Below are 19,398 nucleotides of genomic sequence, written 5' to 3'. Positions count from 1 at the left end.
TGGCAGTTTAAGTGATTTTCAGTTATGCTAAAAAATAATTACATCCAGTGAGTAAAAAACATTTGGATCTATGTTTAATCAAATATTTAAAGTTTGTCTTAGAAATGATGAGGTGCGCTTATATTTGATTTAGAGTTACACCCCTTAGAATTTAGATAAGTAATAGAAATACAAATTATTAAATGTTTCTATATAAAGAAAAATCAGTGAATCATAATAGGTAAATATAGGCCTATTGCTGGAATAATTTGTACTTATATTGACAATTATAATATTTTCTTACATAATATAGTTGTAAAGGTCTTTATAAAAATCGACAGTTAGGTGAAAATAATATGTTATTATACATTTAAGATTTATAATGTTATCAAAGTCTGCAAATTTAATTGCTTGTTGCCACACTGTTTAACAAATGTTTAATAATTGGAAATAATATGTACTTGTATGTCTTAGGTTCTAGACTTGTTTGAATTTTGACAATGCTATATGGTAGTTATTTTTTATTTTGGGCTTTTCTGTTGAGCAGAAAATATCCTCTTATCTAGGATCAATATTTTATAATGCTGATTTGTTGACGTAATAAATAAAATATTCACAATTCAACGCCTGTCAACATACATATGAAACTTTAAATTTTTTTTTATATGATTTTTTAAAAAATTGAATAAATAGTCCAATAAAATTTGACTTGATATTATAATTCGAGCAGTTCTTGACTATGAAAAGTGTCGTGTTAATTCTGGATTTGATATACAACAAGCTCTTATATTGTTTGATGATGAAAAACTAAAGTAACTTAAAAGGAAGGGTGACACCCAAGGAAAATATTATAGTGATACCTTTTATGTATTCTTCGTTTGAATGTAAATTTTGAAATTGTGTGCCAAATTGGAAGCTATAACTTAAAATTGGATGTGAAACTTTGACATTTTCACTCTGTTACTATTTGATTTTAGGATTTAATAAACTTGATTCAATATAAGATAGATGTTTATATCAGCCGAAAAAGTCATTTAAGTCATCTTAAAATTTAAATCGTAAATTTGAATGTTGTCTATGGCTTCATGTGTTGACTTATATGAACCATTTATATAGGATTGTATATACCTATTAGCTAAATCAAGACGTTTGAATGATAGACCACTATGAGTGCTGAACCTATTGAAGTTTTAAAAGTTTTAAAGGCAACATTGTGAAGATTGCAGGACTCATTGCATGACATATATTGGATTTTAAAAAGAAACTTAATATTTTATAAGATATGTTTTTACAATTTGTTTGCTTGAGATTATAAACTTTTGTGTACTAGACGATTTAATTTCTTATTTTTAATGGGCTAGGATTTAAAAATTAAAAATTGAAATTGTGAGTATTTAGGGTCACTTCAATGGACCATTAGGCAATTGTGGCTCAATTATAGAAGAATTTAGATTTTTCAATGTAAAAAATCGCTTCATCAACAATGCATGGCATCTCTTAAACAGTTATTCTCAAGAATTCAGAAGTTTGATATCTGAATTTTTTTTTAATTCAACAACTGTTTTTACTTGGATATGAATTGTTAGATCTGAATCTTATGTTGGACATACAAGACAATCAATAGGATCAACAGATGCTTTGGATTTTATTCATTCCTCGGAGGATTAATAAAAATGGTTCTTATTTCTAACATCATTGATTTCTGATGAAAAATAAATGATATTGCTATGTGGAACAATAACATTAATTAAAGACATTAATAGTTAGAAAAAAATTTATATATAGAAATAAAAAAATCCCATTTTTGGAAAATAAAGTTTTGAAAAATATATTAAATTATGTCTGTAAGTTCGAGTGAAACCTGTAGACCTGAGTCTCCTGGACATGTGAAAGTTAATCCCATAAAAAAGTTCAATATTGCTAGCTTAGCACGGCATCTTATGGATCAGAAAAAGCAGGACGAGAAAAAAGTACAGGAAAACAGGTAATCAGTCTTCGTTTCTATGGAAATGTTTTTAAGTAATGATTTCTGTTGTCTTTGAATATTCTGTCTCTATTTTTTTTCTTCTTTTTTTGAAAGGAGACCATATTTGGGGGTATAAAAGGGGGGGTTGTACTTAAATCTTTTGAATATCTGATCTATTGTAATATTTGACCAGAAAGTTGCATCTCACCAATAAATGTTGCAAAAGATGATAAATTGATTTAAGGTGCACTTTTTCATTTTTTCCAACTTTTATATCAATTTGACAATCATCAATATTAATGACCATGATAGGATCACTAAGAACTATTTTGTTGTCATCGTTCTCCATGGTGATAAATAACTAAGATCATGCATGTGATACCATTCTATTTCCATGGAAATGAGTAAGAATAAATTAATTTTTAGTAAGCATTTTGAATGAAAGGAGATGAGGGTTATATAAACATCAACGAAACAGCACCCCAACAACACAAACAAAATACATCTGGTTTGTCAACAGACAGTCTTCAACAATGTACAATCACATGTCTGAACCATATTGCAAGTAGCCTAATTAACAAAGTTGAAACAAGTTATGAATAAATATAACAGAGACCACCCACTTTTGAATAAGTTTTGTTTCATTAGTTTCATTATATAGTATCAAAAGGCTACCTTCTTTGCTGCTGCTATTTTCATTCTCTCTCTGCTAGAACAGCTAGGTCACCTTAGTGTTTTAATGCTGCTGATATGTCCATTCAAGCATCAAACTTTGGTTGTTATACAATTTGCTCAAAATTGGAAATAACACCTTTTTTAAAGTTCTCATTGCAGAAAAACTTTTATTGTCTGTAGAAAAAGGTAAATGCACTTCGATTGAAAATTATGTATTCGTTTCCAATTTACTTGAAAGTGGACATTGGTCTGCTTAAAAAAATACATGCAATAAAATTTGGCAAACATAAAATCTGGTACTCTTTTCAGCAAAGGTGTGAAAAAAGACTTTTGTATGACTGGTTCCCTTTTGAGCACTGATAGGAAAAGGCAGACTCTTTGTCTGGTACCCTTTTAACACAAGTATGAAGTAATATTTTTATCTATCTGGTACCCCTTTAAGCATAGGTGTGAAATGAGACTTTTATCACTGGACAATTTACATTTTGTCTGAAGTAGTCCTTTAATCCAGTGAACAAACATATACTGTGTCAATTGATTTGTTTCATTATAGGAACATTTGTACAATTTCTTTATCTTCAACATATCTTTCTTAATATAAAATGGATACTTTTATTTTGTGTTTTTATATATTTTTTTCTTTGGTTTCTTCAAGGATTTATATAGTAACTTCTATATAAATCATTGGTTTCTTATTACAAATTTGTGTAACACAATCATGGGTGTTCTTCACTTAAAGTTTGTGCATTTCTTTTCAAACAAAAAATCTTTATTATAGTAATAATCCTCATTATCCACCTATTAATATGAACAGTTCTTTTCAAAGGTAGAATTCTATAAATGAGCTGCATCGGATAGAAATCGACCTTATGCAAGTTCAGGTATACATGTACATGTACATGTATATGACTTTGACTAATTTCGGTACATTCAAATACGAAATAAAAGATCAATTTTGGTTTTTTTTGTAGGATTCTTATAACAACTCAATTTTTAAAAAGTTACATACTTTCCGTAGAAATTTTTTTAAACCCAAAATTGGTTAACAGATGTATTGATATTCATTTGCATAAGGACGATTGCTATCGGACGCAGCTCAATTGTTATCGCAATAATCAACTTTACAACCTCTTTGTCGTTGTCCTCCTCAGATCGGCCAACATTACCAATTTTTGGGGAGACAAACTCCCCAATGAGGAGGAATGACCTTCATTATATAAACAGAATCCCTCAAAACAGGTATTCAAAGAAGTACAGGACATATATGCTCACTCAAAACCAATGCTTATTTTAGATTAAACACACTTATTACATGTATAAGAGAAAACTCACATACTCTTGTGTTTAAAACCCTCTGTGGAGATTTTGAGAAGCTAACTCTGGTGCCTACACATTGTCATTATCACCCTGGTCATGAACATCATCATCTATTCTACTGTTCACTCAGCTTATTAATCATGGTTGTCAAGTTGATTGTTGACTATTACTGTATTGGCATTATCTCATAATCATCATTATCAAGGAGATATAACATTGATACTATCTTAGTCGATAAGGTTCAGGACCATAACGTATGACTGCCATGGACCACTGTGCTTTTATACTAAAAAGAGATTTGAAGTGTTTATCTGTTAGACAGAAAACTAAGCAACACAATAAGACATGAAATGACATGCTATAGGGTTAAATGTGAGATAGTTTTGTTGTAGCTAGTACCGGTAGTACATTAAGTTTTTTATAAAATATAGTACAATTGGAATTTAGGTCAGCTGCTCTCTGTTCTTAAAGAATCTTTCCAGAAAATTTGGTCAAACTCATTTTTAGCTCACCGGGGCCCAAAGGGCCCCATGTGAGCTTATGCCATCACTTGGCATCCGTCGTCGTCGTCTGTCGTCGTAAACTATTTCAAAAATCTTCTCCTCTGAAACTACTGGGCCAAATACCTTCAAACTTTAATTAAATGTTCCTTAGGGTATCTAGTTTATAAATTGTATCCAAAGTTTTGATCCGTCGACAAACATGGCCACCATGGCTAAAAATAGAACATAGGGGTCAAATGCAGTTTTTTGCTTATATCTCAAAAACTAAAGCTTTTAGAGCAAATCTGACATGAGGTAAAATTGTTCAATTGGTCAAGATCTATCAGCTCTGTAATTTTCAGACGAATTGAACAACCCATTGTTGGGTTGCTGCCACCGAATTGGTAGTTTTAACAAAATTTTGCAGTTTTTTGTTATTATTTTGAATATTATTATAGATATATATAAACTGTAAGCAGCAATAATGTTCAGCTAAGTAAGATCTACAAAAAAGTTGATATGACCATAATTGTCAACTGACCCCTTAAGGAGTTATTGCCCTTTAAAGACAATTTTACACAATTTGTTCATCAAGTTTGCTAACATTTAAAAATCTTCTCTGAAATGCAGGTGAGCGATTCAGGCTCTTGAGAGCCTCTTGTTTACATTTCAGTATATCAAATGCAATCCATTTTGTTATAATATTTTTAAGCGCTGCAGACTTTAAGACATGTAGGTTCTGCGGCTCTTTATTTCAATACCTATTTTAAGAGGAGCAATATTTTGTTTTCAAAATACGGTATTAAATATAAACAGCTTTTAAAAGTTGGAATTGTTCTTATAAAAGTGAAACATAATGCAATAACCTTACCAGTATGTAGACTCTACACCAGGTATTACTATTTAGCTTGCTCCATCATTTCAATTAGATGGTTTACTGCAATTATAAAAGCGCATGACAATAAACACCCAGACTTATAAATGTTAAGTATATTGCTTTGGTTTACATAGTGTATATTCATTTTTGCTGTGATGTTAGTGTATATTTCACTGTGGTGTACATAATGTATATTGCTGTGATGTTAGTGTATATTTCAATGTGGTGTACATACTATATATTGCTGTGATGTTAGTGTATATTTCACTGTTGTGTACAACTGTATATTGCTGTGATGTATGTACTGTATATTGCTACTGGATCTCTATAAATAAAATGTTTTGTTGCTGGAAAAATGAAGATAACAGTTTACAGCCATAGCCAATGTAGGGTGATAACATGTAAGGGAGCAACCATTTAACTTTAAGTGGTGGTTATGGTTTTTTGTCGAGCCTGCGACTTTTGTCGCAGAAAGCTCGACATAGGGATAGTGATCCGGCGGCGTTAGCTAACTTCTTAAAAGCTTTATATTTTAGAAGGTGGAAGGTCTGGATGCTTCATACTTTGTTTATGGATGCCTCATGTTACGAAGTTTCCGTCAGTCACATGTCCAATGTCCTTGACCTCATTTTCATGGTTCAGTGACTACTTGAAAAAAAAGTTAAGATTTTTTGTAATGTTAGATTCTCTCTTATTATAAGTAATAGGATAACTATATTTGGTATGTGCGTACCTTGCAAGGTCCTCATGCCCGTCAGACAGTTTTCACTTGACCTCGACCTCATTTCATGGATCAGTGAACAAGGTTAAGTTTTGGTGGTCAAGTCCATATCTCAGATACTATAAGCAATAGGTCTAGTATATTCGGTGTATGGAAGGACTGTAAGGTGTACATGTCCAACTGGCAGGTGTCATCCGACCTTGACCTCATTTTCATGGTTCAGTGGTTATAGTTAAGTTTTTGTGTTTTGGTCTGTTTTTCTTATACTGTATGCCATAGGTCTACTATATTTGGTGTATGGAATGATTGTAAGGTGTACATGTCTAGCTGGCAGGTGTCATCTGACCTTGACCTCATTTTCATGGTTCAGTGGTCAAAGTTAAGTTTTTGAGTTTTGGTCTTTTTTTCTAGTACTATATGCAATAGTTCAACTATATTTGGTATGTGCGTACCTTGCAAGGTCCTGATGCCCGTCAGACAGTTTTCACTTGACCTCGACCTCATTTCATGGATCAGTGAACAAGGTTAAGTTTTGGTGGTCAAGTCCATATCTCAGATACTATAAGCAATAGGTCTAGTATATTCGGTGTATGGAAGGACTGTAAGGTGTACATGTCCAACTGGCAGGTGTCATCTGACCTTGACCTCATTTTCATGGTTCAGTGGTTATAGTTAAGCTTTTGTGTTTTGGTTTTTTTTCTTATACTGTATGCCATAGGTCTACTATATTTGGTGTATGGAATGATTGTAAGGTGTACATGTCTAGCGGGCAGGTGTCATCTGACCTTGACCTCATTTTCATGGTTCAGTGGTCAAAGTTAAGTTTTTAGAGTTTTGGTCCTTTTTTCTAATACTATATGCAATAGTTCAACTATATTTGGTGTATGGAAATATTTTATGATCTATTTGGCAGTCACACAGGTTTTATTTGACCTTGACCTCATTTTCAAGGTTCATTGCTCAGTGTTAAGTTTTTGTGTTTTGGTCTGTTTTAAACTATAAGCAATAGGTCAATTATATTTGTTGTATGGAAGAATTGGTAGCTGTACATGCCTGCCTAGCATGGTTCATCTGACCTTGACCTCATTTTCATGGTTCATTGGTCAATGTTTAGTTTACTTGGTTAATGTTAAGTTTATGTGACAGTTGTAATAAAGCTTTATATTTAGGACTATCAACATAATATCAATGATTAGTAAAGAAGGCGAGACATTTCAGCGTGTGCACTCTTGTTGTCTGAGTCAGAAATTTTTTTTTGCGCTATGCAGGAACAATTTTATTTAATTTTTCAACTCTTTCAATCAAATTATTTTGTTCAAAATTTAACACTATAAGTTATGGAGAAAATCTGGATTCAGAATATTTTTTTTTGTCTTCTGCTTAAACAGAATATTTTTTTTCATCCAATTGGGGATCAGAATATTTTTTTAGGAAAAAACCATAACCCACCCCCCCCTTGAAGTTAAATGGTCGTTCCCTAATGTTGTTTTCACATGCAGTTTAGTAAGATATTGGCCCAAACAGTTTTATTAATTTTTATTGATTTGGCCTTCAACCTTTTTTGATTCATTATGCCAGTAATGAGTATATCATGTAGACAATACTAAACTATAAGCCTCAGTATCTTTGATGCGTTTTTACAATTATATGGTTCATTTTTGCGTATGATTTTTATTTTTTTTAAAAAGGTGGACCTTGATCATTGCTTATAAATTCAAGATATATATATGATATATGTTATTTTTCAGTGAGCTATGGTAAGATGACAGTATACTATTACAGTTAATTTTAATCTGATTTACTTCCTGGTCTTTAAACTTCTGTCAAAGATATGAGTATCTGTAGTTTTATAACTTTATTACGAACTTGTGTCAATCTGTGCTTGACTTTTTTTCTAAATTTAACAAAAGCTTATCTGTTTATTGCACTTTGTCTTTTAAATTGTATTTTTTTCAAACTGAAGAACCTAATCTTTTATAATGTCAAGGACTTATAGAATTTCAATTTTAACTAATTCAAACATTGACAGTAAGTGTGTATTGAAATTGAAACTTGTACTGAAAAGGGTAACAGTAAGATTAATTTGGTTTTTTTTATAATAAGACACAAGCATTTGTGGCATAAAATATAAGAAAATGAGATGAATCTTCAACTCATTGAGTACATGATGATTCATGGTGGTTGAACTAATGAGTTCGCTGTTTTGCCTCTTACAATAAAATAAAATTAATATATACAGCCAAGGTAGTTGCAAGCAAGGAAATATATTGGCTTAGTTCGCATCCAATTAAATGAAATTATGTGCAATCAAAGGACTTTTCTTGGTTTGCCTTCATCAGAAAGTCTCAAACCCAAAGATTTGAAACCCTAGGATGTATAAATGTGGGGCCTGATGGGGGGGGGTCTCATCAGGATTCACGAGTTGATTTTTTTGTCAATCTAGATTCACAAGAAAATAAATTTCCATGAACACGGATCACGAAAATATAAAAAAAATAATAAATCTGTAGAAAAACAGATCACGATAGCGAAAATGCGCTGATCACGAAGAACGAAAATAACCCATCAGGCCCCTCATAAATAACTGAATATCACTCACTCTAAGGAGCTATATGACCAAAAAGGACCTAAATAGAATAATAGCCAATTTTATATTAAAGGTCAACCTAATGTTTGATGAAGTTGGAACTTAAGTTTCTGACTAACTTCTTTTTTTATCAACGGAAACGTTTAAGAAATAAACCATGTCAGTAAACAGTACCCAAGCTCTCACTTATAATACTGAGCTGGTATTATACCCTCACTTAACATTTGTAATCCAATTGTACACAATATATGAGAGCCTGTACGGGGCTAAAATACAGCATAGAGGGCAATAGAGAATAATGAGCATAAAGTACAGAATAAAGAAATGAAAGACACCCCCCTCATCCAGACCCTCATACATGTAATATTCAAGTGGATCCAGATGTTTTAGATGATAAGAAATCAAAGTCTTTGAAGTGAAGTTTCAGTTTCATAATCGATATATATTATAAAGATATGGACCATACCATTATATGCCTAATTTCTTTTATTGTGACGTTATGATCTTTTTAATCTGATATAATATTGTGTTAATTGAAGTAATACTAAAAAACAATATTTACAAGCCTTGAAAGAAAACTTTATAGATCTTTCATACAAAATAACCAAATGTTTGATATAATTTAATTGCTGATTTGACTTTTAAAACTTAGGTCTAGAATTTTTTTTTGGAAATTCTAAGTGATTATCAGATACTTGACTGAAATATGTTTACTTTAGAAAATCCTTGATCTATTTTTCAGTTTTGAACTTGATTATGGGTAATCTTGAGATCAATAAATAATGTTTCAATATATGACACCAAGGGTATTCTGAGAGGACCATGTTAAAAGAAGATAATTATTTCTTTTGATATGAAATAAAATGGGACAATTATGAATATTATTGACAAGTTTTCAAATTAACTCATTTTCTTACTACCATTAAATTATCTAACGTTATATAGGTTGAATTTTTTTTTCGAGTGTTTGACTATACTTGGAATTTTTTACATAGTAATCATGCTATGATTACAATGTTGCACAACAATTCAGTTTGAATTTTGATGATTTTTGGTGTTTTGAAAGATAATGTAGATCTAGAGTAAATAGCTACTCAATCTGTTTTACAACCAACCATATTGTAACCACATTATAACTGGTTGGTCCAAATTGAATTTTATCAGAAGCTATTTAAACAATTGTTAGATGTTGAAAGCAGTTATTACATGTAACACTACATCATACATCAGTTGACTTAATGATAGGTCAACTTTTGTTCCACCTGAATGATTTTGGTTTCACGATATATTTTAAAACAGCTCTGCATGAAATTTAGATAGAATTCTTGTGTAGAAATTCCAACAAGGAACATATTTTACATTATTGTTGTATTTAAACCATTTTTTAGTAAATTTTACCTCTGACCTTCTTCAGTTTCTCTGTTATCTTTCTAACTTACTTTTCACAATACATTTAGATGTTAAAGATTTTAAATAGAAGTGACAACTTTAGGTAATAAATTGGTGAGCAGATGTATGATTACTGCTTTATGCCAATGTCTAACCACAATTAAGTGAGAAAACAAAAAGCACATTTATTGACATTCTTCATCTCAAATTTGCAGTGAGGCCTTTAACATGGGTTAAACATTTTTTATGTATAACATTTTTTTTACATTTATCCATAATCTTTCTTCCTTTCTTGCGTCTGATTATTGGTCCCCTCACAACTTACACAAAGAAAAACTGGGGTGCGTCTGTGCATCTGTCCATCTGTCAGGTCTTGAGAGCCCTGTCACGTGTACAACTCTTGCCAGATTTTTATCAAATTTATATTAAGGATTTATATCAGCAATGTCTCAGACAAGTTCGAAAATTGGTGAAGATCAACTTTTTTATACGACCGCAAAAAAATTTGCGGTCGTATATTGGTATGTCATTGTCGTCCGGCGTCGTCCAAAGACACATTGGTTTTCGCACTCTAACTTTAGTTTAAGTGAATGGATCTCTATGAAATTTTACCATAAGGTTCAATACCACAAAAGGAAGGTTGGGATTGATTTTGGAGGTTATGGTACCATGCAACAGTTAAGGAATGAGAGGCCAAAAAGGGGCCAAAAATAAGCATTTTTGTAACTTCCAGACATAACTTGTGTGTTAGTGTATGGATCTTTATGAAATTGTACTACAAGGTTCCATATCATAAAGGGAAAGCTAGTTTGAGTTTGGGGGTAATTGCCCTAAACGTTTAGGAATTTGGGGCCAAAAAGGAGCCAAAAAACAAGCATTGTTCTAGTTTCCAGACAATCACTTGTGTCCAAGTGACACTATGGATCTCTCTGAAATTGTACTGCAATGTACCATACCACAAAGGGAAGGCTGGGATTGAGTTTGGGGGTGATGAATCATAAGGGGTTAAACAAATTTGGGGGAGGGATTTTTTTTTTCTTTCTTTCATTTTTTTAGCTCACCTGGCCCGAAGGGCCAAGTGAGCTTTTCTCATCACTTGGCGTCCGTCGTCCGTCGTCGTCGTCGTCCGTCGTCGTTAGCTTTTTACAAAAATCTTCTCCTCTGAAACCACTGGGCCAAATTTAACCAAACTTGGCCACAATCATTGTGAGGGTATCTAGTTTAAAAAATGTGTCGATGACCCCACCAACCAACCAAGATGGCCGCCATGGCTAAAAATAGAACATAGGGGTAAAATGTAGATTTTGGCTTATATCTCTGAAACCAAAGCATTTAGAGTAAATCTGACATAGGGTAAAACTGATTATCAGGTCAAGATCTATCTGCTCTGAAATTTTCAGACAAATCTGACAACCGGTTGTTGGGTTGCTGCCCCTGAATTGGTAATTTTAAGGAAATTTTGCAGTTTTTGGTTATTATCTTGAATATTATTATAGATAGAGATAAACTGTAAACAGCAATAATGTTCAGCAAAGTAAGATCTACAAATAAGTTGTCATGACCAAAATTGTCAGTCGACCCCTTTAGGAGTTATTCCCTTAATAGTCAATTTTTAACAATTTTTTGTAAATTTTTGTAATCTTTTACAAAAATCTTCTTCTCTGAAACTACTGAGACAAATATAACCATACTTGGCCATAATCATTATTAGGGTATCTACTTTAAAAAATTTGTCTGATGACCCCGCCTTCCAACCATCATGGCCGACTTGGTTAAAAATAGAACATTGGGGTAAAATGCAGTTTTTGGTTTATATCTCTGAAACTAAAGCATTTAGAGCAAATCTGATAGGTGGCAAAAAAGTTCATCAGATTTAGATTTATCTGCCCTGAAATTTTCAGACGAATCTGACAACCTGTTGTTGGGTTGCTGCCCCTGAGTTAGTAATTTTACAAAAATTTTGCAGTTTTTTGTTATTATCTTAGATATCATTATAATATCTAATATCTAATACTATTAATTATGATTTTAACCTTATTTTACATGATTTCCAAAGCATCAGTAAATACAGGTGAGCGACACAGGCTCTTGAGAGCCTCTAGTTTTCTTTAAAATTTTCAATTTTAAATTGGTTATTTCTGATTTATATATAAAAGCAAATAATAATGATATGGTTTGAATAGGTAAATTTAAAATTTTCAAGTTCTTAGACAACATTCTGTGTCAGAAACCTATGCTGTGTCAAATATTTAATCACAATCCAAATTCAGTGCTGTATCAAGCTTGAATGTTGTGTAAAATTGAGAATGGAAATGGGGAATGTGTCAAAGAGACAACAACCCGACCATAGAGCAGACAAGAGCCGAAGGCCACCAATGGGTCTTCAATTCAGCGAGAAACTCCCGCACCCGGAGGCGTCCTTCAGCTGACCCCTAAACAAATATGTATACTAGTTCAGTGATAATGGACGTCATACTAAACTCCAAATTATACACAAGAAACTAAAATTAAAAATGATACAAGACTAACAAAGGCCAGAGGCTCCTGACTTGGGACAGGCGCAAAAATGTGGCGGGGTTAAACATGTTTTTTGAGATCTCAACCCTCCCCCTATACCTCTAGCCAATGTAGAAAAAACAAACGTACAACAGTATGCACAGTAAAACTCAGTTTAAGAGAAGTCTGAGTCTGATGTCAGAATAGGAAACAAAAGAAAATAAACAAAATGACAATAATACATAAATAACAACAGACTACTAGCAGTTACTGACATGCCAGCTCCAGACCTCAATTAAACTGATTGATAGATTATGTCTTCATCATATGAATATCAGGCACAATCCCTCCTGTTAGGGGTTTAGTATTATACCATCATAAAATATATGAGAAGAACATAACCCGTGTCATGCCAACAACTGGTTTTAGAATAAATATGTTTAATTCTGATGCAAAGACCCTATAAGTGAATCAATATTAAAGCCAAAATATGCAATCTTTAATGACCTGACAACAGTATCGTAACTATGTCCCTTCTTAATAAGTCTGTTTAAAGGTTTTGTTAGCTTTTGAGGTGAATACTGACATTTTTGTGCTTTGTAAAGAATAATACCATAAAAGATTGGATGTGAAATACCCGAACGTATAAGATGTCTGCATGTTGAGTTATATTTACGAATGATGTCCTTATAACGATGATCAAATTTAGTAAATGTTTTGACTAGTTTATGATATCGAAATCCCTGGTGTAATAATTTTTCAGTAAAACATAAATTTCTCTCACTAAAATCTAATACGTTGTTACATACACGAGCCAATCGTACAAGTTGAGATATATAAACACCATAAGATGGTGACAAGGGAACGTCACCATCTAAAAATGGATAATTAACGATAGGAAATGAAAAATCATCTCTTTTATCATAAATTTTTGTATTAAGCTTCCCGTTAATGATATAGATATCAAGATAGAGGAAAGGACAGTGGTCATTGTTAGTATTAGCTTTATTTAAAGTAAGTTCAACAGGATAAATTTCTTTAGTTTACATACTGAAGTCGTCATTATTGAGAGCCAAAATATCATCCAAATATCTGAAAGTATTGTTAAATTTTTGTATCAGATGTTGTTTCGATGGGTCTTTGCTGATTTTAGTCATAAATTGTAACTCATAACAATACAAAAACAGGTCCGCAATAAGTGGTGCACAGTTAGTCCCCATTGGAATTCCGATAACTTGACGATATACGGAATCTCTAAAGTGAACAAAAATGTTATCAAGTAAAAATTCAAGGGCAGATATAGTATCAAAGCATGTCCAATTGACGAGTTCTTTTGTTTGTTGCTACTAAAAAATGACCTAAAAGAGTTTGAACATATGTATTCGCATTCTGACTTTTTAAATGCCCATTTAATTAGGTGTGTGAATTTTTTCTTAATAAGAATATGAGGCATTTAAGTGGAATATAGGGTAGAAAAATCAAAACTTTGAACAGATTCAAAATCACCAATATATGCATGCAATTTATCAAGTACTTCCAATGAGTTTTTGACACTCCAAAAGTAATTAATTCCACTATTATCAAAGGCCTTATTTGAACAATTTATTATCAGGTTTTTGATTGTACCAAGTGTACTAGTAAGTAGAATAGACAATTTAGTAGTGGAACAATGACTTGAAGATGAAATAAATCTATATTTGTAAGGTGATTTGTGTAGCTTCGGAAGCCAGTACATAGTTGGGACTTTCATTGTATTTGGTTCTGCTTGTAAAGAAGTAGCTAATAGTTTATGTTTGTTACAGATATTGTTTTCTGAAAATGAAGTCAGTTGGAATGTTGGTGAATTCGTGATTTCCTTTTGCAGAACCTCAATGTAAAATTTACGTCAAACTATAATGATATTATTAGCAGCTTTATCAGGCGGGACAAAAACAAATTCCTTGGCTAGTTCTTTTAGTTTATGTTTGATACGAGAAATAGGATTTTTATGGTTGTTGTTAAAAGTAAAATGTTCTTTAAAAAGTTGTATACGTATATCAACTATCTTCATTACTGAATTAAAAAAAGAGTCCAAAGATTTTTTGTCAGCTTTTTTCCCGTTTTATCCATTTCAAACAGTAAGCACGAAGTGAGTCGTGGATGATATTACAACATACTTACCCCAACTGTTCAGGGTTCGACCTCTGCGGTCGTATCAAGCTGCGCCCAGCGGAGCATTTTATTTTAAAGAATTATGCCACTAGGAAATATTAATTTTATGGAAAATTGCATTGTTAGTGCTATGAAGTGTACAATTCTTTCCAGATTATTATGAAATTTATATTAACAATGTCTCAGTCAAATTCGAAAATCAGTGCCGGCTAACTTTTTAAAAAGATTTATGCACTTTGGAAATAATTATATGTAAAATTGCATTGTATAATGGCTTACAGTCTGAAGTTACAATTATTGCCAGATTTTTATCAAACTTATAGTAAAGGTTTGTATCAGCAATGTTTGGGATATATTCAAAACTCAGTGCTGATCAATTAATTTTTTCAGGAGTGATCTCCCTTTGAAAAATGAAAATTCTATAAACAAAAATTGCATTGTAACTGCTTGTTCATGTACTATTCTTGCCAGATATTAATGAAGTTAATATCGAGGGCGTATATCAGCAATAATTAGAAACTCAGATAAGTCAGTGGCAATCAACTTTTTTTAAAAAGAGTTATGCCCCTTGGAAAAATCAATTATAATTGTATTTTATGAATTACTCTCAAGCTTACATTTCTCCAAGGATTTGTATAGATACTTGATTTCTCAAAGATATTTTTAAAAGGTTTTAAAGAACCAAAACAAACAGAAAATGTTTTAGTTATTGCCCTTGGACAGATAAAATATTAACATGCAAAGAGAGAATATTGGAACTCTTTTCTTTTCTTTTCTTTTTCTTTTTTTTTTATCTGCTTGCAAATGATTCCCATGTAACAGTTTTGTTTATATCTATTTAGTAATTTTGAGAGACCTAGTTAATTTTATGTTCAGTATTACTGTAAATTTAAAGTTTTCATGTCCTTTTAAATGTAGGTTAGAATAAGTTAATGGACTTTACACAGTGTTTTGATTGTACTGATTTACTTCCAAAACAAATTTTATTCATCAATGAATAGCATATAGTTTGCACTCTGTTCTATTTTAACGAACTAATTACTTGTTATTAATTAACTTGTTTGACTGTTAACATTAACAATAGAGAAATTATATTATAATTTCTAGATCTCATAACCAGCCCATTTATCATTTAGAATTAAATTCTTTGATCCTTTTTCCATTTGGAAATGTTTGATGCATTGATTAGGTCCACTTAGAATTGTCATTAGGGTCGCAAATTTGTAATAAACCCATTTACCTACGTTTCTGAATAAATAAAAATTCCATGCAAAAAATTACGAGACTGATGGCTATCTTAAAAGGAAAAGTGACAATAAATAATAGAAAGCAATTCATAAGCAGTCATTCATTTCGCTGATTTTACTGTTGCTAATTTAGTCATTAAGTTTTTAACATATAATTTACGAGTTCATGTTAGGAGTGTACACAATAAGTGTATTGGTGAAATAATTCCTAAACTTTTATATACGATTTCCGATCCTTTTAACTGGATACCATTATCAGAAACTAAAGGAAGGTTGCAATTGTTGGATTTATTATCAATATTTCTATCACCTTGTCCCATCGAGTGCAAGCTGATATGAACAGTATTCAGATTTGAAGTGATATGTCGTTTTGAGAGCAACAGATTAGGATACAAAATGTTCTGTTTCATTGTATATCATCCTTGAATTATTAATTTTACATTTAACATGATGGATGGTGTTTGAATTACATGTAATGTAAAGCTTACAACAATTTGAATGATGTTGAATAAATAGATATAGGATTTATATATTCAACTGGAAAATTCGTTATTTGAATTTAAAAAGTAGGATTGATAAAAAAAAAAGAAGATATATATAAGTTTTAAGTACGCTACATGATGGAAAATGAACATTTGGTACACGAAAACAAAGAAGAGTCACAGGATATAGAATTGGAGAGTAGGGATAGTTTTAGTAGTCCCAGATTACGCAGTCCTTCTGTGGAGTCCTCAATATCAAGTGATCTACCTGATGATACCAGTGTAGTTGCTCCAGAAAAAAATCATGCGTTTTCTCAGAAGCGTAATTCTGTTTTTAAAATGGCCAATGATCATATCATGAGGAGGGGTAGTAGCACTGCTAATTTAAATTTTAAAATGGATTTAAAAGCAAGGTAATTATATATTATATAAATTTATAATTTTATTGAACCTATATGCTGAGAGTACCACCAGGAGAGTGTGCAGTTTTTAGTGAAAGCTTGAAAACTTAATGTATAATATATATTTTATTGAAACTGTATGTCATAGTTATTGTATTTATTTCTTCTGCAGGGAGAGAGAGAAGAATGAACTGAAGTTAAAAGTAGAAGAGCTTGAAGTCTTCAAAACAAAATATGATGAACAAAAAACTGAAAATGAGGTAATTAAAGAAATAAAATGATGAGACTTGGGTAGAAATGATAAAGTGTAACATTTTCTTTTAAGTGAGGTTACATTGAGTTTTAAGAATTTTTAACAAAATTGGAATGTTAAAGGCATTTTGCAACCCCTAAAAATATTGCTATGAGGTGTTATTTTGTATACTGTTGTTTGTCCTTTGGTCTTTTTCCTTTTTTGCCATGGCCTTGTCAGTTTATTTTCGACTAATGAGTTTGAATGTCCCTTTGGTATTCTTTGGCCTCTCTTTTAGGAAAAATCACATTGTCTTTCCTGAAACAGGACAAAGCTTAGACTTGATTGGTATTTTCTGATTCTCCACTTAGCCCACAACATTTAGGAATAAGAGCAATTTATAGTGATCTAGTATAAATTAAGCATTTTCATTCACATTAATTTAAAATTAGATGTAGTATGATTACCATAGAGGCAACTTTACAGCTGTCATTCGGTATATCGAGAAAATGATCGTGAAAGAATAAGTAACGGTGGTCAAGTATTGAGATTGGATCATGAAAGATCTGGTATAGGATCGTGAATAAAACTTATCAAGAAGACACATGCAATGTCAGTAAATAATCTAATTTAATCAATTATAGTGACAAATATTAGAAAAATAAAACTGTCTGTCAAAATGGTTCAACATTATGATTAGTATCCGAGAAAAACCAAGGCTTAAAAGTACACTGTTTTAACAAAACTACAGAAGGCAGATTGCTCATCGAAAGTTACGAGAAATAAAATGTAAACAAACATGATTTTTTTTCAAATTTCTAATGCATAAACTACCTTTCTCTTAAAAATATCGTTCAATTTTACTGTATAAAATAGTTCTTAAAGTTATTTTGATTCAGTTTAATCAGAAACTTCATGGTAATATTTGTAAAAAAATTGATATTTCTGTTCATGAAAGATCGGGTACCACATTTTGATGATCATGAAAGCTCTGTTGCCACTTACCGGTATTCATTATTGCAAAAATCCACAAAAACGATCAAATCTTTGTTTAAACAAATGATATTTCATATTTGTAATTGGTATAACAAAAGAATGGATTTGCATGACAATATTTTGTTTGTGAATAGGGCTATGATGGTTCAATGCCATTGTATCTGATTATTTGATAATACACACCGACTAGTTTCTTTTAACAATCTAAGTCCATCTGTCAGTCCTGCATAAGTTTTATGTTGTTTGAAAAGTTAAGATTCTCTCATCTGATTTCCATTAATTTTTATGCACAGTCATATCTATCAAACGAAGATCCTTGGTGATTTTTGTAAAAATTGGAAAAAACATTGTTAAATCTGATTTCTAGCTAGCTAATACGCCCACTTGTTTGACAGTTGTTTAATGTTCCATTAATATTGCCAAATTGGGTAAGCAACCCAAACAGGCATAATTGGTTAATGAGGCCATATCTTGGATCTAACAGCCAAAATTGTATAAACATACACAGACATACAACACAACTATATTCAACATTCAAACACACTTACAGTTAAATCAAACAAAGACGCCAACAAAAAAGTTTTTGTAGTTGATAATACAGTCAGTATAGTAAAGCACAATTACAGAGCCCCATAAGTGTCAGGTAAATATACATTTTTTCGTTTGCCAGAGATTTAATCTGGTGAGCACTAGTCTGAATAATCTTGCTCACGACTTTGAAACTTGTGCGCATGACTTTGAAGAACTTGTGCACACGACTTTGAAACTTGTGCACATGACTTTCATACTGGTGCGCATTTGACTTTCAAATTAGAGCTCACAACTTTCATACTGGTGGGCACGATTTTTAAAATGGTGCGCACGACTTTCAAAATAGTGCGCATGACATTCAAGAACTGGTGAGCACGACTTTGAAACTTGTGCGCACCAGTTTAAGCGTTGTGAGCACCAGTTTGAAAGTTGTGCACACCAGTTCTTGAAAGTCGTGAGCGCCAGTATGAAAGTCTTGCGCGCCAGTTTGAAAGTCATGGGCACCGGTTTGAAAGTCTGTGTATGTGGTGTCTGTAATCTCTTGTTCATGACTATTAATGGGACCCAATCAGAAAAGTTTGTATTGTTAATGAAAAGAACATCTTCTATACATCTGTATGTAAAATGAAATGATATAGCTTCTTTGATTTAACCCTTACGGAAACAAAAACAAACATATTAAGATATTTCCAGAGGAAAACCACCAGACCCCTTCTCGCTTCACTCATTCGTGGATGCATTTAGCATAATATATACAAAGATATTTACTTTTCGACAATTTATGCTCCTGGAGGTCTTATTATCTTAGATGCCTATAGTTACACATAACATTGCCTTTTAAATGAAAACAGGTCTAAATATGGGTTAAT

General features: G+C 31.9%; 1 protein-coding gene across 2 annotated transcripts in view; it reads left to right on the top strand.

Annotated features, from left to right (window-relative positions):
* The first annotated feature begins 702 nt into the window (after positions 1 to 702).
* LOC127702297 (uncharacterized) overlaps positions 703 to 19,398 on the top strand; it is a 49,379-nt gene continuing 30,683 nt past the window's right edge. The window contains exons 1-2 of one of the 2 annotated variants that reach the window (XM_052206435.1): positions 703 to 1,963; positions 16,943 to 17,030. In XM_052206435.1, the coding sequence (XP_052062395.1) occupies positions 1,818 to 1,963; positions 16,943 to 17,030 (234 nt within the window). In that variant the 5' untranslated portion in view covers positions 703 to 1,817. Of the gene's footprint in view, positions 1,964 to 15,656; positions 16,783 to 16,942; positions 17,031 to 19,398 lie in introns of those variants that run through there. The other variant, XM_052206434.1, reaches the window with a different exon arrangement.

The sequence above is a fragment of the Mytilus californianus genome, unplaced genomic scaffold (genome assembly GCF_021869535.1).
Source record: "Mytilus californianus isolate M0D057914Y unplaced genomic scaffold, xbMytCali1.0.p SCAF_5, whole genome shotgun sequence".
Lineage (NCBI taxonomy): Eukaryota > Metazoa > Mollusca > Bivalvia > Mytilida > Mytilidae > Mytilus > Mytilus californianus.
This window is presented reverse-complemented; position numbering and strand designations above follow the sequence as displayed.